Raw genomic sequence first — 20303 nt, 5'->3', positions numbered from 1 at the left:
TTATGTGAAAAAAAATCAGAATTTGGAAGATAATCTTCCCTACACTGAAGTATTGTGAGTTCGGTTCAGTCAAATTCTTTTTTTTGACTGATTATAAAAAATTTCTCACAGCCATGGTGCCTGCTAGGAATGTAGAGGATGGAAGAAAATAAAAGCTTCTGCCACAGGCTCAGTTTTTTTCCTTTTTTTTTTTTTTTTCTTCAGTGTGTGTGTGTGTGTGGTGATGGTGGTGGTGGTGGTGGGGTGTTTACATATAGCCACATGAAGAAATTTTTTTCACTATATATAATGCATCTGCAGTCTCGGTTTCTTCCCATATAGTATGAGCAAAAGACACCTCTAATCCCAAAAAGTAAAACTTGCCTTTTAATTTTGAGATATGCCATGGCTCTATTTGCATAAGCTACTGATGAGGGTGATAATGCAATGCTTCTTGAATAGCACTCAATTGCTTTCGTAAACTTTTTTTGCTTAAAATACTCATTTCCCTGTAAATGGAAATAAAAAATGGCATGTTCAGGTAGAGAGGCTTAGCTGAATATAGAATTGAATATCATCAAAATGATACTTGGGGGATAATAATTCCTACCTGATCTTTTTCTGAAGCCGCATCAGGGGAACTTTCCTCAGTTAATAAGCTACTTGATATACGGCTGATTGCATCTGAATTTCTCGAGTAGTTATATGGTTGCCCCTTGTTGCTTTTGAAGGGAACTTCCGAATGAACCGCATTAGATGGCTTATGGACTTCAACTATGGGAGATTTTTTTGCTAATCCTTTATCTCCACCCACTATTCCAATCTTCTGTGAGGAAGTCACCTTCACGAAATGTCCATGCAAATATTTTGTCACAATAATGAACTGCATCTATATCTTGAAATGGTAGGATAATAAAAACAAAAGTATCTTTTTTTAATGGCAAAATAAAAGTTACTTTATAGAAACGAGAATGGAAGGTATGAACGTAATAGGACCTATATTAATTATTTATACTGAAAGCATTGTTACAAATACTGTAGATGAAACAACCGGTTTCAGTGAATCTAACATGTTCATAAGTGTCTCAGGCATCCAGTACATAAAGAACAGGAAAACAAATGTAATAGATGAAATAACTGTCTAATGGCCAGCTTATTAAGTGAGACATTATAATATGATCATGCAGTGTCAGCTCCCCATTAAAGAGACTCCAATTTGTTGCACGAGATCTTTGACAGTGTTAAAGTATAAAAGATTAAGTCACTCCTTCTCCAACAGCTTCAGCTTTTGGAGTAACTAGTTGTTTCACATGGTATCAGAGCAAAGGTGTTGAGTTCAAACCTCCTTGATGTAAAAAATCCACATGCAATGGTAAACCCAAAAGTGGGGCCACATGTGCCACGTGTAGGCCAACCCAAAGAAAGAGGGGCCACACATGAGGGGGAGTCTAAACTCTAAAGTATAAAAGATTAAATAACGCCTTCTCCAACAGTTTAAGCTTTTGGAGTAACTGGTTGTTTCACCCAGTATAATCTTCATCAACGACGAAATATCAAATAGGAAGTTCAAACGTGAATCCCGCTGTATGCACTGGGTTCTCAACCTTGGCCACTAAATGGCTGTGAACTGCTTTTTAATCAGAAATTTCCATGCAGATAGGCACATTGCTGTCAATTCCAGTTCAGCGAGGCTTGACTACCTCAATCAAAGCTTTCTTGTAGGTCTGAAAATGTTAAGGTCCAGTAATCAAATAGAAATTGTGCCAACTGAACCCGACAATAGATGTTATAGAAATTCTCTTTATGGGGATTGAAACCATGATAATGTATTTTAATAGGTACCAGGTCAACAACCACGGACTCAAAGGCAGGTGTGGTGGAGACATCATGCATCTTTAGCTTTTTCTCTTCTCTCCTACTTCATCACGTGACGACATATTTTGCTTACAGAGCCCAAGGAGGAGCACATCATGAATTGAACCCCTCATCGGCTCTCTAGAATTAGAGATTAATATAATCTGTTAGGCCAGGCACAAAGTCAGTTATGCAACACCATGCACTCTTCTCTCCTTTAGGTTCCAAGTTCTCTCTTACTTAATCCACCATCATCAACTTTTGGGTGATCATATGGCGCGCCTGAAGTTTGATTCATTGCATCATCAACTTTGGCGTGCCTGATGTTTGACTCATTGTTATAACTGCATTTGTCCTCCGTTACTAAAAAGTGAAATGTGAACTATTCATGTCTCAGCTCACTATTTCATGATCCCATCATGTGCAAGATTGAAATTCCATTTCCACTTTCAGCAATAATGTGCATTTTAGTTACTAGTAAGTAGTAAGTCACAAGTGAGAATCTTTAAAATAAGGGGACATATTTGCCATCTATGAATAGTAAGCAAAATTAAGTGGCATTAAATTACCACTTTTCTCTCCTCGGGAGCTTGACTTTTCAACTTTTTGTCCTCCTTGAGTGAATGCTCCCAGTCTTGCAAGTCATTCAACAAATCCTGGAATTCCTAAAGATCGTGGCATGCCAATTGAAAAGCAGTGAGAGTGCTAAACTGCTAAAAAATTCATAAAAACACTAACAGCATTAAAGCTTGATGATTTTTTGATGCTGATGCAAATGCATGCAGCAAGATTTCATTAATAATATGCCGGAAATTTACTGTATCCTACAAGGAGACATATCTACAATTTCTATAGTAAGTCCTCCGAGCCTCAATGATAAGAATAGTCAGTTACATGGAGACTGTTTTTTGCTTTTCCTGAATTTAGAAGAATCAGTTAAGAACATGTATACTGAACAAGCATGAATTGGAATGATGCAAGTTTGAAAGATAGGAGGCTGCACATTTGGCCAGGCAGAGTGGGGTTTCATATTGTAGGCAAAAGGGTGTGAGTTCAATGAAAATGCAGAAACAATGACAGCATAAAACATGAAACGCAAGCTGGTAAAGTTGATTCCTATTTCCGATTGCTTTCGAGTTTAATTAATTTATGAGGCCATTTCACATCCGCTGCACCAATCCGATTTCAGTTCTTTACACATCACTTCCATATAAATAGTTGTGCGATCGAATGATCTAGACCCTCCAACTAGTGTGAGGCCTATAGTGGGTGCACCATAATAACAAAAACCACTGATCAGAATATCCTAAACATCCAATCCATGGTCTTCAAATAGATAGTAACAATCAAAAGTAGTCATCATTCCATGTTCAAGGTGCAAAAATCCATTGATTAGAAAATTAGGATTGTATGATCAATGTGATTTTGTACCCACTACACGAACAATCCAAATCCTTCAATCACAATATTCTTTCACATAGTTTATGTCTTCAACTAATATTTTAGTTGCAGCATTATGAATTCAGAATACGTACTCAGAACGAAGAGGGTACTACAATTTGTGACTTATACTTATCCCTGTTTTGAGTAATTTGGTCTAAACTCACCAATTCATTCATCTCTGAAATTTAAAAAAAAGCTATAAAAAATAGAAAAAAAAAAAAAAAAAACATACCAGGGCTTGATCTCGCTTGTGCGACATGTTTTCTGGAAGAACAGCGGAACAAAAAAAATCAGAAAAATCAATAGATAAACGATTTATCTCTCGAAGCTTCTGGCGAAGAAGCAGAGAGGGTTTAGATATACAGGGGGTGAGAGAGAAAGGAAGGCCCCTTATATGGGACCTTATTTTTATGTGGGTCCCATTTGAGATGTACAGTGAGAAAGGGAAAGTGATATATTCGCCCCCTTATCTTACCTGGGTCAGCCCTTCTAGTGTGTTTATGAATTATGATTATCCTTTTACACTAGAAGCGGGTGGGCCAAGGAAGAAAATGGGGTGAATATATCATTTCCCATGGGAAAATTCAAATTGTCATTTCATGGTAGGTCCCACCTTTAATTAATCTAAACCGTCCAGTTTATGGGTCTGGCTTTGGATATCTTACAGCTTAAAAAATAGAGTAATGATCCAGTTGTAACATCAGATAACATGTTGTTCTTGTTGTTTACAATGGACGGTCAAAAAACTACATATAGTTTTCATTGGAAGATTGACGGATAGATTTGATTTTTGGGTCGCAGACGATCCAAAGCAAGGGGTTATCAAATGAAAGGTTGAGATCAATCAAAAGTGGGATCCGTTATGTAGTCAACGGGAAGGAGACAAGCTAGTTACCATGTAGGAAAGTGGTAAGTACTGTTTGGTTGTCAACCTCGTGGTAGGGGACTAGGGGCTGTCACTACCAATAGACACACAGAGAGATATAGAGAGAGATCATTCCCTAGAAAATTTCAAGTTTTTTGCTTGAATTTTGTTGGAAGTTTACTAGCATGTCATGTCATCAGACAAGCATAGACAACCAATAGACATCCTTGGTAGTCTTTAGAGATTTCAATTCTATATTGGCAACCAAACAAAGGATTTTTTATGGCTAGGCACCCAAAAACCACGCCAAACTCCTAAGCCAGCCCGGCTTTTGTGCAATCAATCCTCGGCATGTGTTTTCCTAGAAGTTAGTGATCCAAACCGAAATCTCATGGATCAAACAAATTGATAGCCCTTCGACTTGGCCTTATCTTAGCTATGCCCAAATTATAAATACAAGGGACTCTGAGAATGTCATCTATCCAATCAACAACATGACACTACTTTCTTGGGGATGCAAATACTCTAACTGGGGTGTATTTAGGTAATTTTCCAATTGCCCCAGGGTAGGCTACCCATACATAATGGGAGGCAAATGTGACACTGATATTCTGGCTAAGAAGACACTAAGGACCTACTCGTTTTGGATTTTGAGAATTGATTTTGAGTCCAAATTTGATTTTTGGATCCAAATTGTGTTTAATTTTGAGTCCAATAATCAGTTATGGATTCAAAATCAATTCTCAAAATGGCTAACGGGTGCATTTGGATTGTCGGAATTAGGCTTTGGAATTATCATCTTATTCTGTCCAATTCCGACATTTGGTTCAAAAAGATGAACAGATTCAGGAGTAGAATTGACATCAAGGCAAAATTAAAGGTAAAAAATACTGAAATTTATTCTAATTCCACCCAGATCTCTTTATGAATATTTTGAATTAAAATGTTTATTTTAATTATTTTCATTCAGTTTACAAGGGAACCAAAATGGGATGTCAATTCCAATTCTGCCCAACAATCCAAACACAGCCTAAGGCCATGTTCGTTTTGGATTTTGAGAATTTATTTTGAGTCTAAAATTGATTTTTGGAGTCAAAATTAAACACAATTTGTGAATAATCGGTTTTGGATTCAAAATAAAGAAAGTGCCATTTTGTCAAGTTAAAAAAAAAAAATCCTACTGAATGCATCTAAATGTAAATTTCCTACAAACTATTAAGTACCTTATGCGTGTAAATTTCTATATAGCTATTAAGTAAAAGGCCGCATATCGAAACAAATTTTAAGCTCTAACTCTATTTTATCTTAAGAAATTTTAGTCACAAAAGCACGCATTTTTTGCATTTTTTTAGGGAAATGATTTTTGTGCTCAAGTGTTTTGATAAACATGCGCTCCACTTGTTTGTCGTGTAGTATTTAAAGGGATGTCAGAGGATATTAAGGTTCTCAAAAAGCTCTTAAAACCCTTTAAATACTACATGACAAACAAGCGGAGTGCATGTTTATCAAAACACTTGAGCGCTGAAATCATTTCCCTTTTTTTATTCTTGTTCATTGAATGTTACTTATGGCGCTCTACACTTTCATAATTAGCTTTTAAAGGATGCTATAGCTGTGTTCTTTAAGGTTCCGGAAATTGGATTCATTAATTTTTTTTTTGTTCCATAGCGAAATTGCGTTTGGCAACCCAACCTGCTTGATCACCATTCTCAAATTTCTAACTCTAGAACAACAAAAAAAATGAGGATTTTGCACATCGAAGCGGAGTTACTCATGCAAATTTTTTCTATCCAATTTGCACGTAAATTTCAAGAATCGGAGAAATAGAATAGTTAAAGAACACAAACTAGATGCTCTCAACACCTAATTAGAGAAGTGGGCGTTGTGAAGAGCCATTAACAAAGTGAGGGAGTGTGGATTTCATTTTCCCTATTTTTCATTTTTTTTTTCTTTTTCTTTTTCTGTTAGATAAACTGGCATAGAGCCAAATAAAAATCCTAATAACAAAATGGCAATTAGAAAGTGCCATTTTGTCAAGCATAAAATCGTGGTAAGCATGCTAAAGTAGCGCCCATCATATTTCAATTTTCTATCAAAGCAAAGGATACCTAAGGGCACAAGGGTTACCTATGGAACAGGCTCCTCACACACAGTTCCAGATAAAAGGGATTGATCCTACACCTGTAGATGGTGTGGTCTCTAGTACATGTCGCACCTAGTGCACATCTCATGGTGTAAATTTTGAAAGCTCATAGCTATTTGGAACTAGATATATCGTCATCCGGTCACACCATACAGGATCAGCCATTAGTGATTGTAAGGCCTATTCGACTCATCTCCCGAATACCTCATCCTTGCTCTAAAACATGCCAATCATCCTAATCTCCTTTGGAATCAGGGCAGCCAATCACCTCCTCGTGATTTGCCTCATCCCGCACATCCCTGATGTCAGGGCCGATCTCTGTCACGTGGGTAGCAGACCGTACCTGTTGATGACCATTAGTTAATTACATATTAACCAATTTTCCTAGTTTATTAACATGCATTTCCACAATAAATGCAATGATAAGCAATAATAAGCTGCCAAAGATTAAGCAAACATAATCGCAATTATAAGTATGCTTAAAGTAGGTTGCGTTCAATGTATTCAAGTAAAATTTGATTGAAAGGCCATGTTTAAAGTAGGTTACTATCCTTTAGTGATACAAACTCTACTCTTGAACAACACACAAACAACATCTTGAATGACAGTGCTTTGAAAAGTGAACAGTAAATATTTTTCGTCCAGTCGGTGGAAACATAAAACCTTAAACAATTCATGTAATACACTGAAAGGTCATTATGACGATAGCTACATAGGATTCCTTGAAATTAGTTCGTAATTGGCTGTCATACGTCCATCTTATAGACGTAAGTTGGCCTGTTTGTTTTGGATTTTGAGAACAGCTACATAGGATCAAGGTTTTAAATTTCGACCATCATCTGAAATTTTGGATGGGTTTCAGTGTAGAACGAAACTGAAATCCTTACAAAATTTCGACCGAAATTTCAAAATTTTGTTTTTTCTGAAATTTCAGTCAGGAAATTAAGGAAAATCCCAAAAAATCTGAAAATTTGACGTTATTTAATATTGACCGAAATTTTAGGACAAGATAAGATTCTACTTTATTGGTTTCGTATTATTTAGGCTGAAATTTCAGTTTCGGCCGTGAGGACCGAAACGCATTCTGAAACTGAAATTTAAAACCTTGCATAGGATACCTTGAAATTAGTTGGCTGTATACATAAGTTGACCTGTTCGTTTTGGATTTTGAGAACTTATTTTGAGTCTGAAAGTCTGAAACTGATTACTGATACTTCTATTTAAAGGTTGGTTTGATAGTTTCTTTAAAAGCTTGACAATTTGGTAGTTTTTGCCAAAGTTGGTCGATAACAAAGCGTGGGAAGTGATATATTCGCCCCTTGGGACAGCCCCTTCGTGTATTGATGACAAGTCTTTTACACTAGAGATAGATGGGACTGTCCAAAGTAGAAAAAGGGGCGGATATATCATTTCCCTGTGTGAGGCTGTGCAGAGAGAGAGAGAGAGAGACTATTGTTTTCTTGCGGTAGGTAAGGGGATTTGAACCACAATCTTGTGGTTACAACGCAAAGGCCAAGTTATTAGAAGAAGAATAGATCACCTCATAACCTATGGGCTATGGGGGTAGAGATAGATTGCCACAGAAGATTATCATCACGGTTGACTAGAGAGAGAGAGAGAGAGAGAGAGAGAATATTGTTTAATAAGAAAGAGAGATATGAGAAAGGAGTAACACGATGTGGTCCCAATAGGTCTGAATGAGAGAATAAAAAAAGAGTGCGCAAAAAGTGGCGCGGTGGCCGCAAGAGGCAGTGGAGACTGACACGTAATGCAAGTAGTAGTATTGTAATTCTCACACTTTCGTATATTCCCATCATGCCTCGGTATATTTTAATTTATATAGAATATATAAAAGAAAAAGGATTTTTATTTTTTTTAAAAGCTTTTAAAAAACGATTATGTTTTACGAGCACTGATAGAATCAAGGGCGCCTTTGCAAAAACCAGCTTCAAGGGGCTCCCCCCATTGATCCCTTGGGGGCGCCCTTGAAGCTGGTTTTTGCAAGGTCGCCTTTCATTCTATCATTGTTCATGTTTTAATAATAAAATTGGAGGATAACTTACCAACTTCTCCAATAGCTTAAGCTGTTGGAGAAAGGCATTATTTATCTTTTATATTTTAACACTCCCCTGCACTTGTTTGCCAAGTCGTGTGGCCCACTTGGCAAACACGTGGCACATGTGGTCCCACTTTGGGCCGACCATCGCATGTGGATTTTTGCTATCCGGGAGGTTTGAACTCGAGACCTTTGGCTTTGATACCATGTTAATTAACTTACCAACTTCTCCAATAGCTTAAACTGTTGGAGAAAGGCATTATTTATCTTTTATATTTTAACATGCACTCTGGTGACTTGGATCCTACGGGGTGCCTTGCCGCTAATTTTTGTAAGGGAGTCCTTCCTCAATGAAAAATGACTTCATTTTCAAATAAAATGCCATCATCGGTAGGGCCATTGACAGCCATTGGATGAGACCAATGTCAGCCATTCCGGCCGACCAATACAAGTACAAGAATCCTGTCAGCAAAAGGTTGTTCACTTCCCACCTAAATTGATCGAAATCAATTGACTAGAAAGACTAAGTCGGTGTCTCTAATTTTGAATCAAATAATCAATTTTGGACTCAAAATCAACTCTCAAAATTCAAAAGGAACTGAGCGTTAAAAACTTACCCATAAAACATTGGATTTTTTATTTATTTTTTTACCATACTCTACAAGGCAACTATGTGCAACCAATCAAACCCTATAAACCATATTATTAAACAAAAATTAACCTAGAATTGTAGCCTGTAGGTACCAATAAATCCAGTCAATTTTCCCACTAGTCAAACATAAAAAAAACTTAAATTTATCAAATATTTCCCTCTCTAGTTTATATCTAAACTCTTTCGTTTTGATAATGACACTATTTACTTTATTAAAAACCTTTTTGATTGGCTGTTGATAGCTTATCGAGAATTATCTAGATGCTAATTATCATTAGAGCAGTGTAAAACGAAGAGAAGGGTGTCATTATAAATCAAAGGAGTGCTGATATCATTTCCCAATCATGTTTGCTGTATTTTGACCTTCTTCTCATAGCTAAGAGCATAGCCGATTAACCTGGAAGGGCGTGGCTCTTTGGCGTAAAGTGTTCGAATCCCCCCTTGCTTACCCGATGCGCGGTTTTCAGGTAATTGCGCGCATCCGTAGGGAAATAGTCCTACCCCCGAAGGGCTTCGTTACCAGGAAAAAAAAAAAGAAAAAAAAGAAAAAAGAAAAGAAAAGAAAAGCATAGCCTATATATTATGGTGTTTAAGCCTTATCATTAATTTTTATTAAAAATAATTATTATATTATTTTATTGTATTTTTCTAACATATATTATTATAATTATTATTATTATAGATAGCTTATAAATTAACTTAAAAACCAAATAACATTTATTTGTGTGAATGTCTCTCCTTGTCACTGCAAACTAATGGCATTAAAAGATATCCCCCCCTGACGGATACAATCACCCCCTTTAACGTTTTCTGTGAAAATGGTTCACTGCTTGAGGATAAATTCACCCCCTTTAACGGTTTTCTCTACCTTTGAAAGTTGACGGATAACGTCAAGGGGGGTGGACGGGTGGATATTATCCCCCTATTGTAAAACATTATAAGGCCATTTCACAACTACCCATCTATCTTCAAATCCAACCTCCTAGTAGCAGTCCCATAGTATTACAGAGACATAAAATCCTCCAAAAATGGTTTCAAACTCCATATCCATCCCCCTCCTCATCACCACCTTCTTCTCAACCATCCTCTCCATCCTTTCAGACGAAAACAACACCACCTCACCAACTGTAATTCGCACCTTCTGTGGTAATAACAGGAGCCAAAACCCAGAATCATTTGATGTGAATTTCGTCAATACAATGGAAATTATATCAAGTAAAATCGCTGATAACGGCTTTGGTACTGCTGTCTCAGGCAATAGCAGTTCTGACCCAGTGTATGGACTCGGTCAGTGCTTCGGATATCTCTCTTCTATAGATTGTAGGCTCTGTTATGTACAGAGCAGAGTAAAACTGCCTCTGTGTTTACCTGCTACTTCTGCACGGATCTTTGTAGATGGTTGCTTTTTAGCCTATGCTGATTATAATTTCTCAGACTACATAGCTGATAATTCGGATACTTCGGTATGTGGGTCGAATAAAATAGAATCAAATTTGATCGAATTCAGAGAGATAACAAGTGGGTTGGTTCAGAATTTGAGTTCAGAAGCATACTTAGAGAGAAATTATTACAAGGCAGGGCGTGTTTCAGTGTCGAAGGGAATGGAAGTTTATGGAATTGCAGAGTGTTGGAGATCTCTTAATATGACAGGGTGTGAGGAGTGTTTGGAGAGTGCAAGGAAGAGTGTTGTTGGGTGTTTTCCAGCTACTGATGGAAAGGCTTTGAACACTGGTTGTTATGTTAGGTATTCAACTGAACCGTTTTACGAGGGGTCGTCACAGGCCAGTGGTGGTTCTTCTGGTAATTGATCTGATCTTAATATAATCTTCTTATTCTGTGTTGATTGGTTGGAGATTGATTTACTTTCAGCTGGTTTAACTGGCATAAAGTAATGGGGTTTTTTTTTTCCCCCATTTTAGTGCTTTTTGAATAACTGATTTTTTTTGGCTAGGTTATAATCAGTTATGAAAGTTAGAATAATTTTCGGCTTTTGCGTGCACTTGGATTGTAATTTGCAGTGACTGTCAGAATGGAACTTAATTGTTTTTGATTAATTTTGGTTTAAGTTCATTTTTATCTTTCTTTTCTTTCTTCTTGGAATGAGGTAATGGGTTTTGTGATAATTTCTAATGGTCTTTGAGTTGGTGATCCTATTGCTATAATTTCGAAGTTTTGAGGTGAAACTGGATTTTTGTTTGATTTTGGCTTTAGTGTGTGGCATCAATTAATAATGATTCTTTGGGCAATTGATATGAACAATTGCGGAAAATAGAATATAATTGTGAACTTGTGATTGCAAATGTTGACTAATTCTTTTTGGGTGATTTGATTCTTATAATTGGTTAGTTTTAGTTTATGATAATTTTGTTGTTTCTGATTCAACTTAAATGTGATTTAAGATTATGGGTTTTATGCTTCTCTTCTTCAATTTGGAGTGATTGAATAGATAAGGATTTGGTAACTGGATTAGGATGATTTTTGGTGTTTGGGTGAAGTACGTATGACTCATATTTGAATCATAGAACGGGCTGTAATACTTTTTTCATTAAGTTTTGTTGGATATGGGTTTCTGCGTGGAGATGAAATGTGCTTTACATCCCAAGGGGTTTTTTTGACTCCTTTCTATTTGGGTTTTGTTGGTCTAGTACTTCGCCGTCGACTGAAGGTTGCACTAGCATCTGTTTTGGCCTCACTGGTGGTTATAGGAGGAGCCATACTCTGGGCAAAAAGAAGGGCTTCTACTACTTCCCCTGATGGTAATAAAAAAAATGAATACGTGTGTCTATCTAATGACATATGTGGATGGAACTGGAAATCTAATTGCTTTCTCTCAATATGCTATTTCAGACATGGATGATTCTTCAGATATTATTAGATCAATATCAGAATCCCGCCTTAGTTTCAAATATGAAGATCTGAGAAAAGCTACAAACAACTTCGATCAGGGAAACAAGCTCGGCCAAGGCGGTTATGGTTCCGTCTATAAGGCAATCTACTCTCATATCTTTCCCTAATTAAAGTCAGATTAGATATCTGCTGCCTGATATTCTTCTGTAACCTCTTCATAAAAAAACAAAGTTATTCTTCAGTAACCAATCTGTGTGGATTTGTTCCTTTATTGTTTATAATTTCATCAATTACAATCTATATAGTAGACATGTGGAGGATAAGTTTTGACTAATATGATTTTTTTTCTAGGGGATTCTACCAGATGGTAGGGAAATTGCAGTGAAGAGACTGTTCTTCAATACAAGGCAATGGGTGGATCAGTTCTTCAATGAAATCAATCTCATCAGTCAAGTTCAACACAAAAACCTTGTTAAGCTTCTTGGCTGCAGCGTCGAAGGACCTGAGAGTCTCCTGGTCTATGAGTACCTCCGTAACACTAGCCTCGACCGGTTCTTATTTGGTATATCTTAATTTAAATGATTTGATTTTCTGTGACTGCTAGAACTGTAACAATGTGAATTTCTAAATGATCTTCTCTCATGTATGGTGCAAACAGATCCATTTAAGAAGAAGGAATTGGACTGGGGGAGGAGATTCAATATCATCGTTGGTACAGCAGAGGGGCTAGCTTACCTCCATGAAGCTTCTGAGATTAGGATCATTCATAGGGACATAAAATCAAGCAATATACTGTTGGATGAGGGATTCAAGCCCAAAATAGCAGATTTTGGATTGGCGCGGTACTTTGCAAATGATCAGAGCCATCTCAGCACTGGTCTGGCAGGAACTCTGTAAGTGCCATCAAACTTTGTCAGTTATGTGCTTCTCAACATCGCCAGACTTATATGGACATTATTCTTCTCTGATTCAAGTGTCTAATGAGTTGTTTTGCATCCATACTGTTAATTTGTTCCATTCGAATATTCGGTTGGTGATATGAACTGAGATAATGGTTTAGTCGATTACCCCTTTTGTTTCAATCTACCACATTCTTTAATTATAAAAAAAAATAGTATTAGCTCTTGTAATTTGGAATCGATGCATGCAATTTTTTTTCATAATCTCAGAAAAAATTCAGCGACCCTTTATATAATTGATCGTCTTTTTCAGGGGCTATATGGCTCCGGAATATGTCGTTCATGGGCAGTTAACAGAGAAGGCTGACATTTACAGCTATGGGATACTTGTTCTTGAAGTGGTCACGGGCCGAAAGAATGGTTCCCAAACAACATCAGAAGGCCATTCTCTTATGTCACAGGTAAAAATTCCAACTTGAAGTATAATTAGCTCAGACATTTTATCCAGTTTATAGCTCTCGTCATTTTAACTATAAATTGGTTGCTTATACTATTAGATATGGGGGCACTATACTTCGAAAACACTGACTGAAATGCTCGATCCTTGTCTTCACGACCAATGCTCTGAAGAATTAGTTCTGAATGTATTTCATGTGGGCCTTCTTTGCACCCAAGCATCTCCTAATCTTCGGCCGCCAATGTGGAGGGTTGTGGAGATGCTGATCAGTAAAGCAAGGAACATTCCTCTTCCCACTCAGCCACCTTTTATCAACATCAAAGGTGCAGAATTCAGGAATGATGGCTCTGAAGCATGCCATCAGTTCTCATCTTCTTCTAAATCTACGGTATCCGTGAATCAGTTGTCCTTGAGCATTATACGAGGAAGATGATAAGTCAGTTTTTTTTTTTTTTTTTTTTTTTTTTTTTTTTTTTTTTTTTTAAAGAGGATTTTGGCCTGTAACAGGAAAAGCAACAGTATATGTCATTATTTTTGTGCGGGAAAAAAAATGAAAATCTTTGGCTGAAAAAATTGAGTGAGGTGGTATAGCGCTGAGGTGGTTGACTTAGAGAGTTTTTTCATTTGTTTACAGGTTTTGGAGTAGTTTCAATGTAAACAGTTGTAGATTATCTGATTCCCATTTGGTTGTATTTGTAAATTGTCTGCCTTATAGAGGAAAAGTATATACAAAATTTCTTTTTCTTTCTGTAAAAAACCTTGAACAGCCCTTAGTTTTGTATAGTGGATGCTCACATCTTTGTTGTTAATTGATATTAATATTTGGATTTGATAAATAATGTGTTCATGATGATTTACTTATTTATTCGCACTAAAGGTGTCCGAAGCTGATATTGTAAAGCAGATGCAAGTGATAACGACATAGGAAATGAAAAATCGACATGTTCTTTCGCATTTATGGGATTATAGATTAATGGAGTATTTCTAGTGTTGGAGTTCCACGCAAAAGCAAAGATCCCTTATGGGAAGAGTGTAATTGATTTAAAGGGCTTATAAGGACTTGTGCACCTTTCCCTTAATGGCTAGCTTTTAAGGGCTTGTCCTAGATCCCAACATCTAGATTAATGTTTTTTAGCCATTAACAGAGGGATGGTATCCACATCAAGGCATGCTAGGGATTCATAATAACAAAGCATATATTCCTTTACGAGAATCTATACTAAGGGTCTGTTTGGATGGAAAGAAAAATATTTCTTGAATCTTAGGAAATTTTTTTGTTTCCATGATTTAGATGGGAAATATGGTTATGGCTTCTTTAGAGGGATATCATTATAAATTGAAGGTCTTTGTAAATAAACTTGAACTGTGGCATGGCAGTTCAAGTTAACTTTTTTTCATGTGTAATTAAACAATAGAAGAAACGGGAAATTCTAGAAAAGTTTTTCTTTTCCAAATTTTACCAGGAAATTCCGGCAATCAGAACAGGGCCTAAAGGGAGATAATATGAAAGAGACTCGACAGATAGCGAATTCCCCCACAGTGGTTATGCACACCATTACACTAGAAAATAATACCAAATTCAGATTGTTGACTTTTCTTAGACCCACCTGGCCACATGCTAAATTTTCAATTAATTCATCATCTTTCTTGAAGACCAGCAAATCCTTACCTAACAAGAACATGGAATTTACCTACCAAAAAAAGAACATGGGATTTTGAGCCCTATATAGGTGTTGAAATTTTGATATGCCTGGAGAAATTAAGGGTATCTATTTAGGTATGCAAAGGAGAATGATACCTAGAGAAAAGCTTTATATAATATGCACAAAGATAAAATGTAAATATCTCTTGGAATTTTCACATGGAGGGATTTTTTTCTCTCTCTTTCACATTAAATAATATGGATGGAACAGTTGGGTCGCTTGCTATAGTATTGTAACAATTCCAGAGTCTTAATTAAATCATTGTCTAATCACCTTTCTGTTCTCAGGGATATTGAACTCTGTAACTAGTGATACAAAATGTGACAACAGCCTAGAGAATATTTTGGTATGCAATTGATTTTAATGGTTACAGGTTCTCATGTCAAAAAAATTTGTATGGAAAGAATCCTTAATCAATGTAATTCCATCTCTTTTTTCCATGTTAACAAATATTCTTACAGAAAAAGAGAGGAAGCACACAAAAGAGAGTTCTGTAATTTGGTCTTTTCCAGCAACTTATATTGACTCTTGAGCATTTTGTTCCATTCTCTGAACATATTTTACATTCAATTACGCAATGAAGTATTTGACAAGCCAGAGAAAAGAAGTGTTCAATGAGCTTCTAGAAATGGAAAAATGAAATCAATGTAAAACTAAACCATGATTTAGTCACACCCCTATCATGATTTGAACATTTTACGGTTTTCTAATCTATATTTACCAATTAATAATCGAAACCAACTTAGTACATACAACCCATTTTATTCATCTACCCAAGACAACGTATATAAATAAATACGAGTACATTCATGCCTACATACACACATATGCATGCATCCACGTATATTCATATGTGTCAGTTTTTCTGGGGGACTTCAATTGTATCCTTTACCTGCATTTGTTAGATATTATATAACATACAATTATAGTATATCCATACATTCAAGCATGCATACAGAGTTTCAGTGCAATCAAGCAAATACTGGAGTATGAATAGTGCAGAAAGTGGGTTGGGTTCTGTAAGTCACTGTCTGAAAGAGAATATGTGCTCCAAATTCCCATAGAATCGACATGTCAGATTATCCAAAGCAAAGCAACTCGAACTGGGGGTGTTGCTGATCTATGAGATGACGATTGTGATGGTGACAATGTGAGGCTCCAGTGTCAGTATGGTTGTGTCATTCAGTTCTAGAACAACATAGGCCAACTGAAACCAACTTCCATATCCGAACCAGACAATCAACATGATCCATGATTCCCATTCTTTGGCCCACAAGCATGAGTGCTAAGAGACAAGGAGCTTGGAGACAAAAAGGAATTGAACTTGAGGGTGCCCACTTTCTAGTCTAAAAAGTATATGTGGATTACAAGTTGGGCATGGTTGTCCAAGATGGAAGGGAAGTGGTTGTCAAAAGTGCTATAACTTTCATCGGAGTTACTATGTAAGAGAGAGTTAATACCGGCTACTGCCATTTTTAAAGAACTTACGAAGAATATTCATTCTATACGACTCTTTCTCTCTGGAAATGGCCATTGAGCCCATTTTTTCAGTCCCTTTTTCAGAGATTTTGCTTCACAATGTAAGGGATTTTAGTATTATCAAATAATATTGGCTCTCACCTCGCAAGTAGCAGGGTCCCAGCATATTTGATTCGATGATGTATCTGACATCCACTACCAACCAAATTGGCTAGAGGAGAAAATGCATGCTGATTGCATGGTTAGCATCATTCGATTAGTCAAGAGTTTCGGACTATATGATCATCCACCGTGGAGGCCTTCAATTGATTGGATTGGGTTGCTTGCACATGTGAACATAAGCTGCTTCAAAGCACCACACTTTTGGTGCCTCCGAGTAACTTGGTCCCACATAAATACACACACACACACACACACACACACGCATATTTGCATTAAACAATTAGGATGATTAGATTGGGACGTGGCCGATCCATGGTGGACCCACAATTTAGATGGTAATGATTTGCCTACGCGTGTGCCATGTGGGTCGAAAACACTCCACATGTGCTCATCTTTGCCAAATGGTTAAATTCAAGTTCCAAGAGAGCATTTGGGTGCTATCATACCAGCACAAATGCATTGGATCCCATCAAAACTCCAAATTTGAGTCTGCCTGGGCGAGAGTAGTACTAAGATGTCTGATTTATTGAGTTTTTAAAAATAAAATCTCAATTTGTAAAAAAAAAAATGTCCCAAGAGAGCATATGTATAAAAGGGTAAGAGCATTAGGAATATGAACACTCAATTTGTTGTAGTTCCAAGCTAAGAAGCATTAGAAGTATCATGAGCATAACTTGAATATTCATTGACGAGGAGAATCTCTTTTCAGAACAGTCAAATTTAGAGGCTCAGCACATGGGCCGGCCTTAGCCCCTCCTATCTTGGAAAGTAGGATAGATGCCTTACCATCAAGGTTACTTCTTCTTTACAAATCTACGGAGGACCACCAAAGTCCCCCAGTGGCCTTTCCACTAATTGGCTTCAACTGTAAAAGAATGGAGATTGCATGCTTGTCAGATTTGAGAAGCATACAAAACTGAACTGTAATCCAAAGAAAGAAAAACGTGACTTTGCTATTTATAAAGTTGGGGGGACATTCTCTTTTCCCTCGACACCATTTCATCTCACCAAAGTTTATATAAGGCCTTTTCAGTACTCGTATATCCCCCCTACTAGTAAACAGTCCTTGCAAAACAAGCTACACAATATTTCAGCAATGTCTGTAACTGGGCTGCCCAAGTACCCATATGATCTGTTTCTCTTCTTTTCATTTGCCCTCATTCTCTTCCTTTCAGGCCCTGTAGATGCAAGAACTGGACATAGTAGGAGGATTAATCACCAAAACTACATTAGAAATAAAGGGTATAAGATTTACAACCCAAAACCAGTTCATGGTTCGTCCAGTTTTCATGGATATAATGCCTACGAACCTTATAACCGTATCTTCGATGTGTTGTCTTTTGGAGCAAAGGGAGATGGAATAGCAGATGACTCCAAGGTAGTTAAAACTGGCATTGGCAATACCTTGTTTCTTATAAGAAAACTACTACGGTCTTCTTTGTGCTTTAATAAACTGGTTTTCCTAGTAGCATTTACTCAGTCCTCATAGATGGTGCCTACAATTAGCAGGCATTTCTGGCAGCGTGGGCGGAAGCTTGCAGTGTTGGATCTGCAACAGTTGAAATCCCATCAGAATTTCGCTTTCTCGTTGGACCAATAACACTCCAAGGTCCATGTAAGCCAGGCCTAGCTCTTCAGGTTTGTTCCAATTCTGGCTACTATATTTACCACCTTAAAAGAACAGTGTGCTTAAGCTGTTAGAGTTAAAATTGGTGTTATTTATTCGTTTATACTTCAGCACTCCCCCTCACATGTGGCCCCTCTTTTCTTGGGGTTGGCCATACATGTGGCACATGTGGCCCCTCTTTCGGGTTGGCCGTACATGTGAATTTTTAATATCAAAGAGTTGTTGGGTTTTGAACCAGCGATCTGATATGAAGCAATAGCTCTGAAACCATGTGAAACAACCAAGTACGCCAAAAGCTTAAGTTGTTAGAGTTGGTGTTATTTAATTATTTATACTTCAACAAATGTGACAGTAAATTATATTATCAGATAGATGGAATAATCCTTGCGCCGGGGGATTTGGGTATATGGCCGAAATCAGGATTATTGCAGTGGCTCAATTTCAAGAATCTTCAAAGCTTCACTATTCAGGGAACTGGTACCATAGATGGGCAAGGTTCGGCCTGGTGGGCCATACCTAGATTTCAGCTAAACAAGGTTTGTCATTGAAATTTCAGCAAGCACCACATGGTTTTTTCTTGTTTTTGCTTGTTTTTGAACAGTAAAAAAACTGATTATTTCACTGAATTTACAGCCATCTAGCAAACACTCTACATATTATCCGAAAGTTAGGCCAACAGTGAGTAATCTTATCACTAATTACTACCAATTTACCATTAGTATAGTTTGCTTTCGATTGACCATGAAGTTTTGAGACCAGTAATAATGGTTTCAGGCTGTGAGATTCTACTCGAGTTACAGTATAACCATACGTGACATTCGAATTCAGAACAGTCCGCTTTGCCACCTGAAATTTGACAACTGTGCTGGGGTTAAAGTATCCAATCTCACTATTTCATCACCAGGGGACAGCCCCAACACAGATGGAATTCACATTCAAAATTCACAGGAAGTGGAAGTGCAGTATTCTTCGATTTCATGCGGTACTGAAATACAATTAAGTTTAGCAGTTCTTAGTTTGGGATTTGTTTGAAGGCTCCCTCAGTATGGCTCAATTGACCTTATAATTTGAGGATTTGAGTAGGCGATGACTGCATATCGATTCAAACGGGCTCTTCAAACATATATATTCACCATATCCAATGTGGTCCTGGTCATGGTATCAGGTACTTATTGCAGTTTGGTTGCTTGATCTTCAAATTTTCCCCATACTTTTTTTAACGATTTGAATTGCAGTATAGGAGGCCTGGGTAACGATGGTAGCTTGGCATGTGTTTCAAACATCACAGTTCAAAATACTACAATGCAAGATACTCTCTATGGAGTCAGAATCAAGACCTGGCAGGTTTGTTCTTAAACAATTCTGAAACTGACTGAAATATATAAGGTGTCAAGAACATTTTACCCACATGAGATTACAAACTAAATTTATATTCTGACTGGGTTAAAAAAAATTGGTTGATTTAATTGTTTTAAGTTGAACATGCGAAGTTAGTGTTACTAATCAAAACGATTAATTCAAGTAATACAATCGATCGTTCATTGATTTACCATAACTTACGCTCCAGTTGTCACCAGGGCGGGCTAGGATCTGTGAAGTCAGTTTCATTTTCCAACATTCAAGTATCCAACGTGAAAATTCCGATTGCCATTGATCAGTTCTACTGTGACAAAAAAGCTTGCACCAACAAGACAAACGCGGTGGCCATATCTGATATCAACTATGATCGAATCAACGGGACTTATTCAACACAGGTAATCTATCTAGCCTGCAGTAGCAGCATCCCTTGTATTAATATCGGAATTGCCAACATTTCACTAGTTCCTTCGGCCGAAGCTGGAGAACTTAAACAGGCCTTGTGTTGGAACACTTATGGGAAGTCTCAGGCTCCTCTGCTTCCCACAAGCATAGATTGCCTGGAAACAAGCAATCCATACAAGAACACTTACAGGTTAAACAAAACCAGCTTCACTTGTTAAGTTCTGAATTCTACAATTTCCAGTGTGACACCCACATCATGGTTCTGTAAGTATGAAGTCAATGCCAACCTGAAACTATGTAAGCAGTTTAATTTATAGTTGTCAACATAAATAAGAAGGATTAACTCAATGTAACTCATAGATGTAACTTTCCCAAG

At 37.1% G+C, this 20303-nt stretch overlaps 3 protein-coding genes across 5 annotated transcripts in view; 2 read left to right on the top strand and 1 right to left on the bottom strand.

Moving 5' to 3' along the window:
- Positions 1 to 20303, bottom strand: part of TPR5 (Tetratricopeptide repeat (TPR)-like superfamily protein) — a 52885-nt gene that overhangs the window by 12339 nt on the left and 20243 nt on the right. For 2 of the 3 annotated variants that reach the window (XM_077361947.1, XM_077361949.1), the window contains exons 1-4: positions 3509 to 3629; positions 2403 to 2498; positions 590 to 820; positions 364 to 488 (exon numbers count right to left, since the gene is read on the bottom strand). In XM_077361947.1, coding sequence (XP_077218062.1) covers positions 364 to 488; positions 590 to 820; positions 2403 to 2498; positions 3509 to 3535 — 479 coding nt within the window. In that variant the 5' untranslated portion in view covers positions 3536 to 3629. Of the gene's footprint in view, positions 1 to 363; positions 489 to 589; positions 821 to 2402; positions 2499 to 3508; positions 3630 to 20303 lie in introns of those variants that run through there. The other variant, XM_077361948.1, reaches the window with a different exon arrangement.
- LOC143853372 (cysteine-rich receptor-like protein kinase 2) lies at positions 9956 to 13652 on the top strand. Its single transcript, XM_077363121.1, has 7 exons — positions 9956 to 10792; positions 11638 to 11748; positions 11840 to 11979; positions 12191 to 12401; positions 12498 to 12732; positions 13052 to 13199; positions 13296 to 13652. Exons 1-7 carry the CDS (start codon positions 10021 to 10023, stop codon positions 13626 to 13628), a joined length of 1950 nt encoding a protein of 649 aa, XP_077219236.1. The 5' UTR covers positions 9956 to 10020; the 3' UTR covers positions 13629 to 13652.
- On the top strand, positions 17636 to 20186 carry LOC143852280 (polygalacturonase At1g48100-like). The gene is made up of 7 exons (XM_077361683.1): positions 17636 to 17917; positions 18049 to 18177; positions 18535 to 18702; positions 18941 to 19148; positions 19250 to 19331; positions 19402 to 19510; positions 19744 to 20186. Exons 1-7 carry the CDS (start codon positions 17636 to 17638, stop codon positions 20143 to 20145), a joined length of 1380 nt encoding a protein of 459 aa, XP_077217798.1. The 3' UTR covers positions 20146 to 20186.

Source organism: Tasmannia lanceolata, unplaced genomic scaffold (genome assembly GCF_043159265.1).
Source record: "Tasmannia lanceolata isolate RefF3 unplaced genomic scaffold, GAP_Taslan_0.1 ptg000019l, whole genome shotgun sequence".
NCBI lineage: Eukaryota > Viridiplantae > Streptophyta > Magnoliopsida > Canellales > Winteraceae > Tasmannia > Tasmannia lanceolata.
This window is presented reverse-complemented; position numbering and strand designations above follow the sequence as displayed.

Coding starts and splice junctions, on each gene's coding strand:
- LOC143853372 (XM_077363121.1), top strand. CDS start 10,021: ATGGTTTCAAACTCCATATCCATCCCCCTCCTCATCACCACCTTCTTC. Junction 11,980..12,190: donor GTTATGGTTCCGTCTATAAG/GCAATCTACTCT, acceptor TTTTTTTTCTAG/GGGATTCTACCAGATGGTAG. Junction 12,733..13,051: donor ACTGGTCTGGCAGGAACTCT/GTAAGTGCCATC, acceptor CGTCTTTTTCAG/GGGCTATATGGCTCCGGAAT.
- LOC143852280 (XM_077361683.1), top strand. CDS start 17,636: ATGTCTGTAACTGGGCTGCCCAAGTACCCATATGATCTGTTTCTCTTC. Junction 17,918..18,048: donor GAATAGCAGATGACTCCAAG/GTAGTTAAAACT, acceptor TACAATTAGCAG/GCATTTCTGGCAGCGTGGGC. Junction 18,703..18,940: donor CTAGATTTCAGCTAAACAAG/GTTTGTCATTGA, acceptor TAATGGTTTCAG/GCTGTGAGATTCTACTCGAG.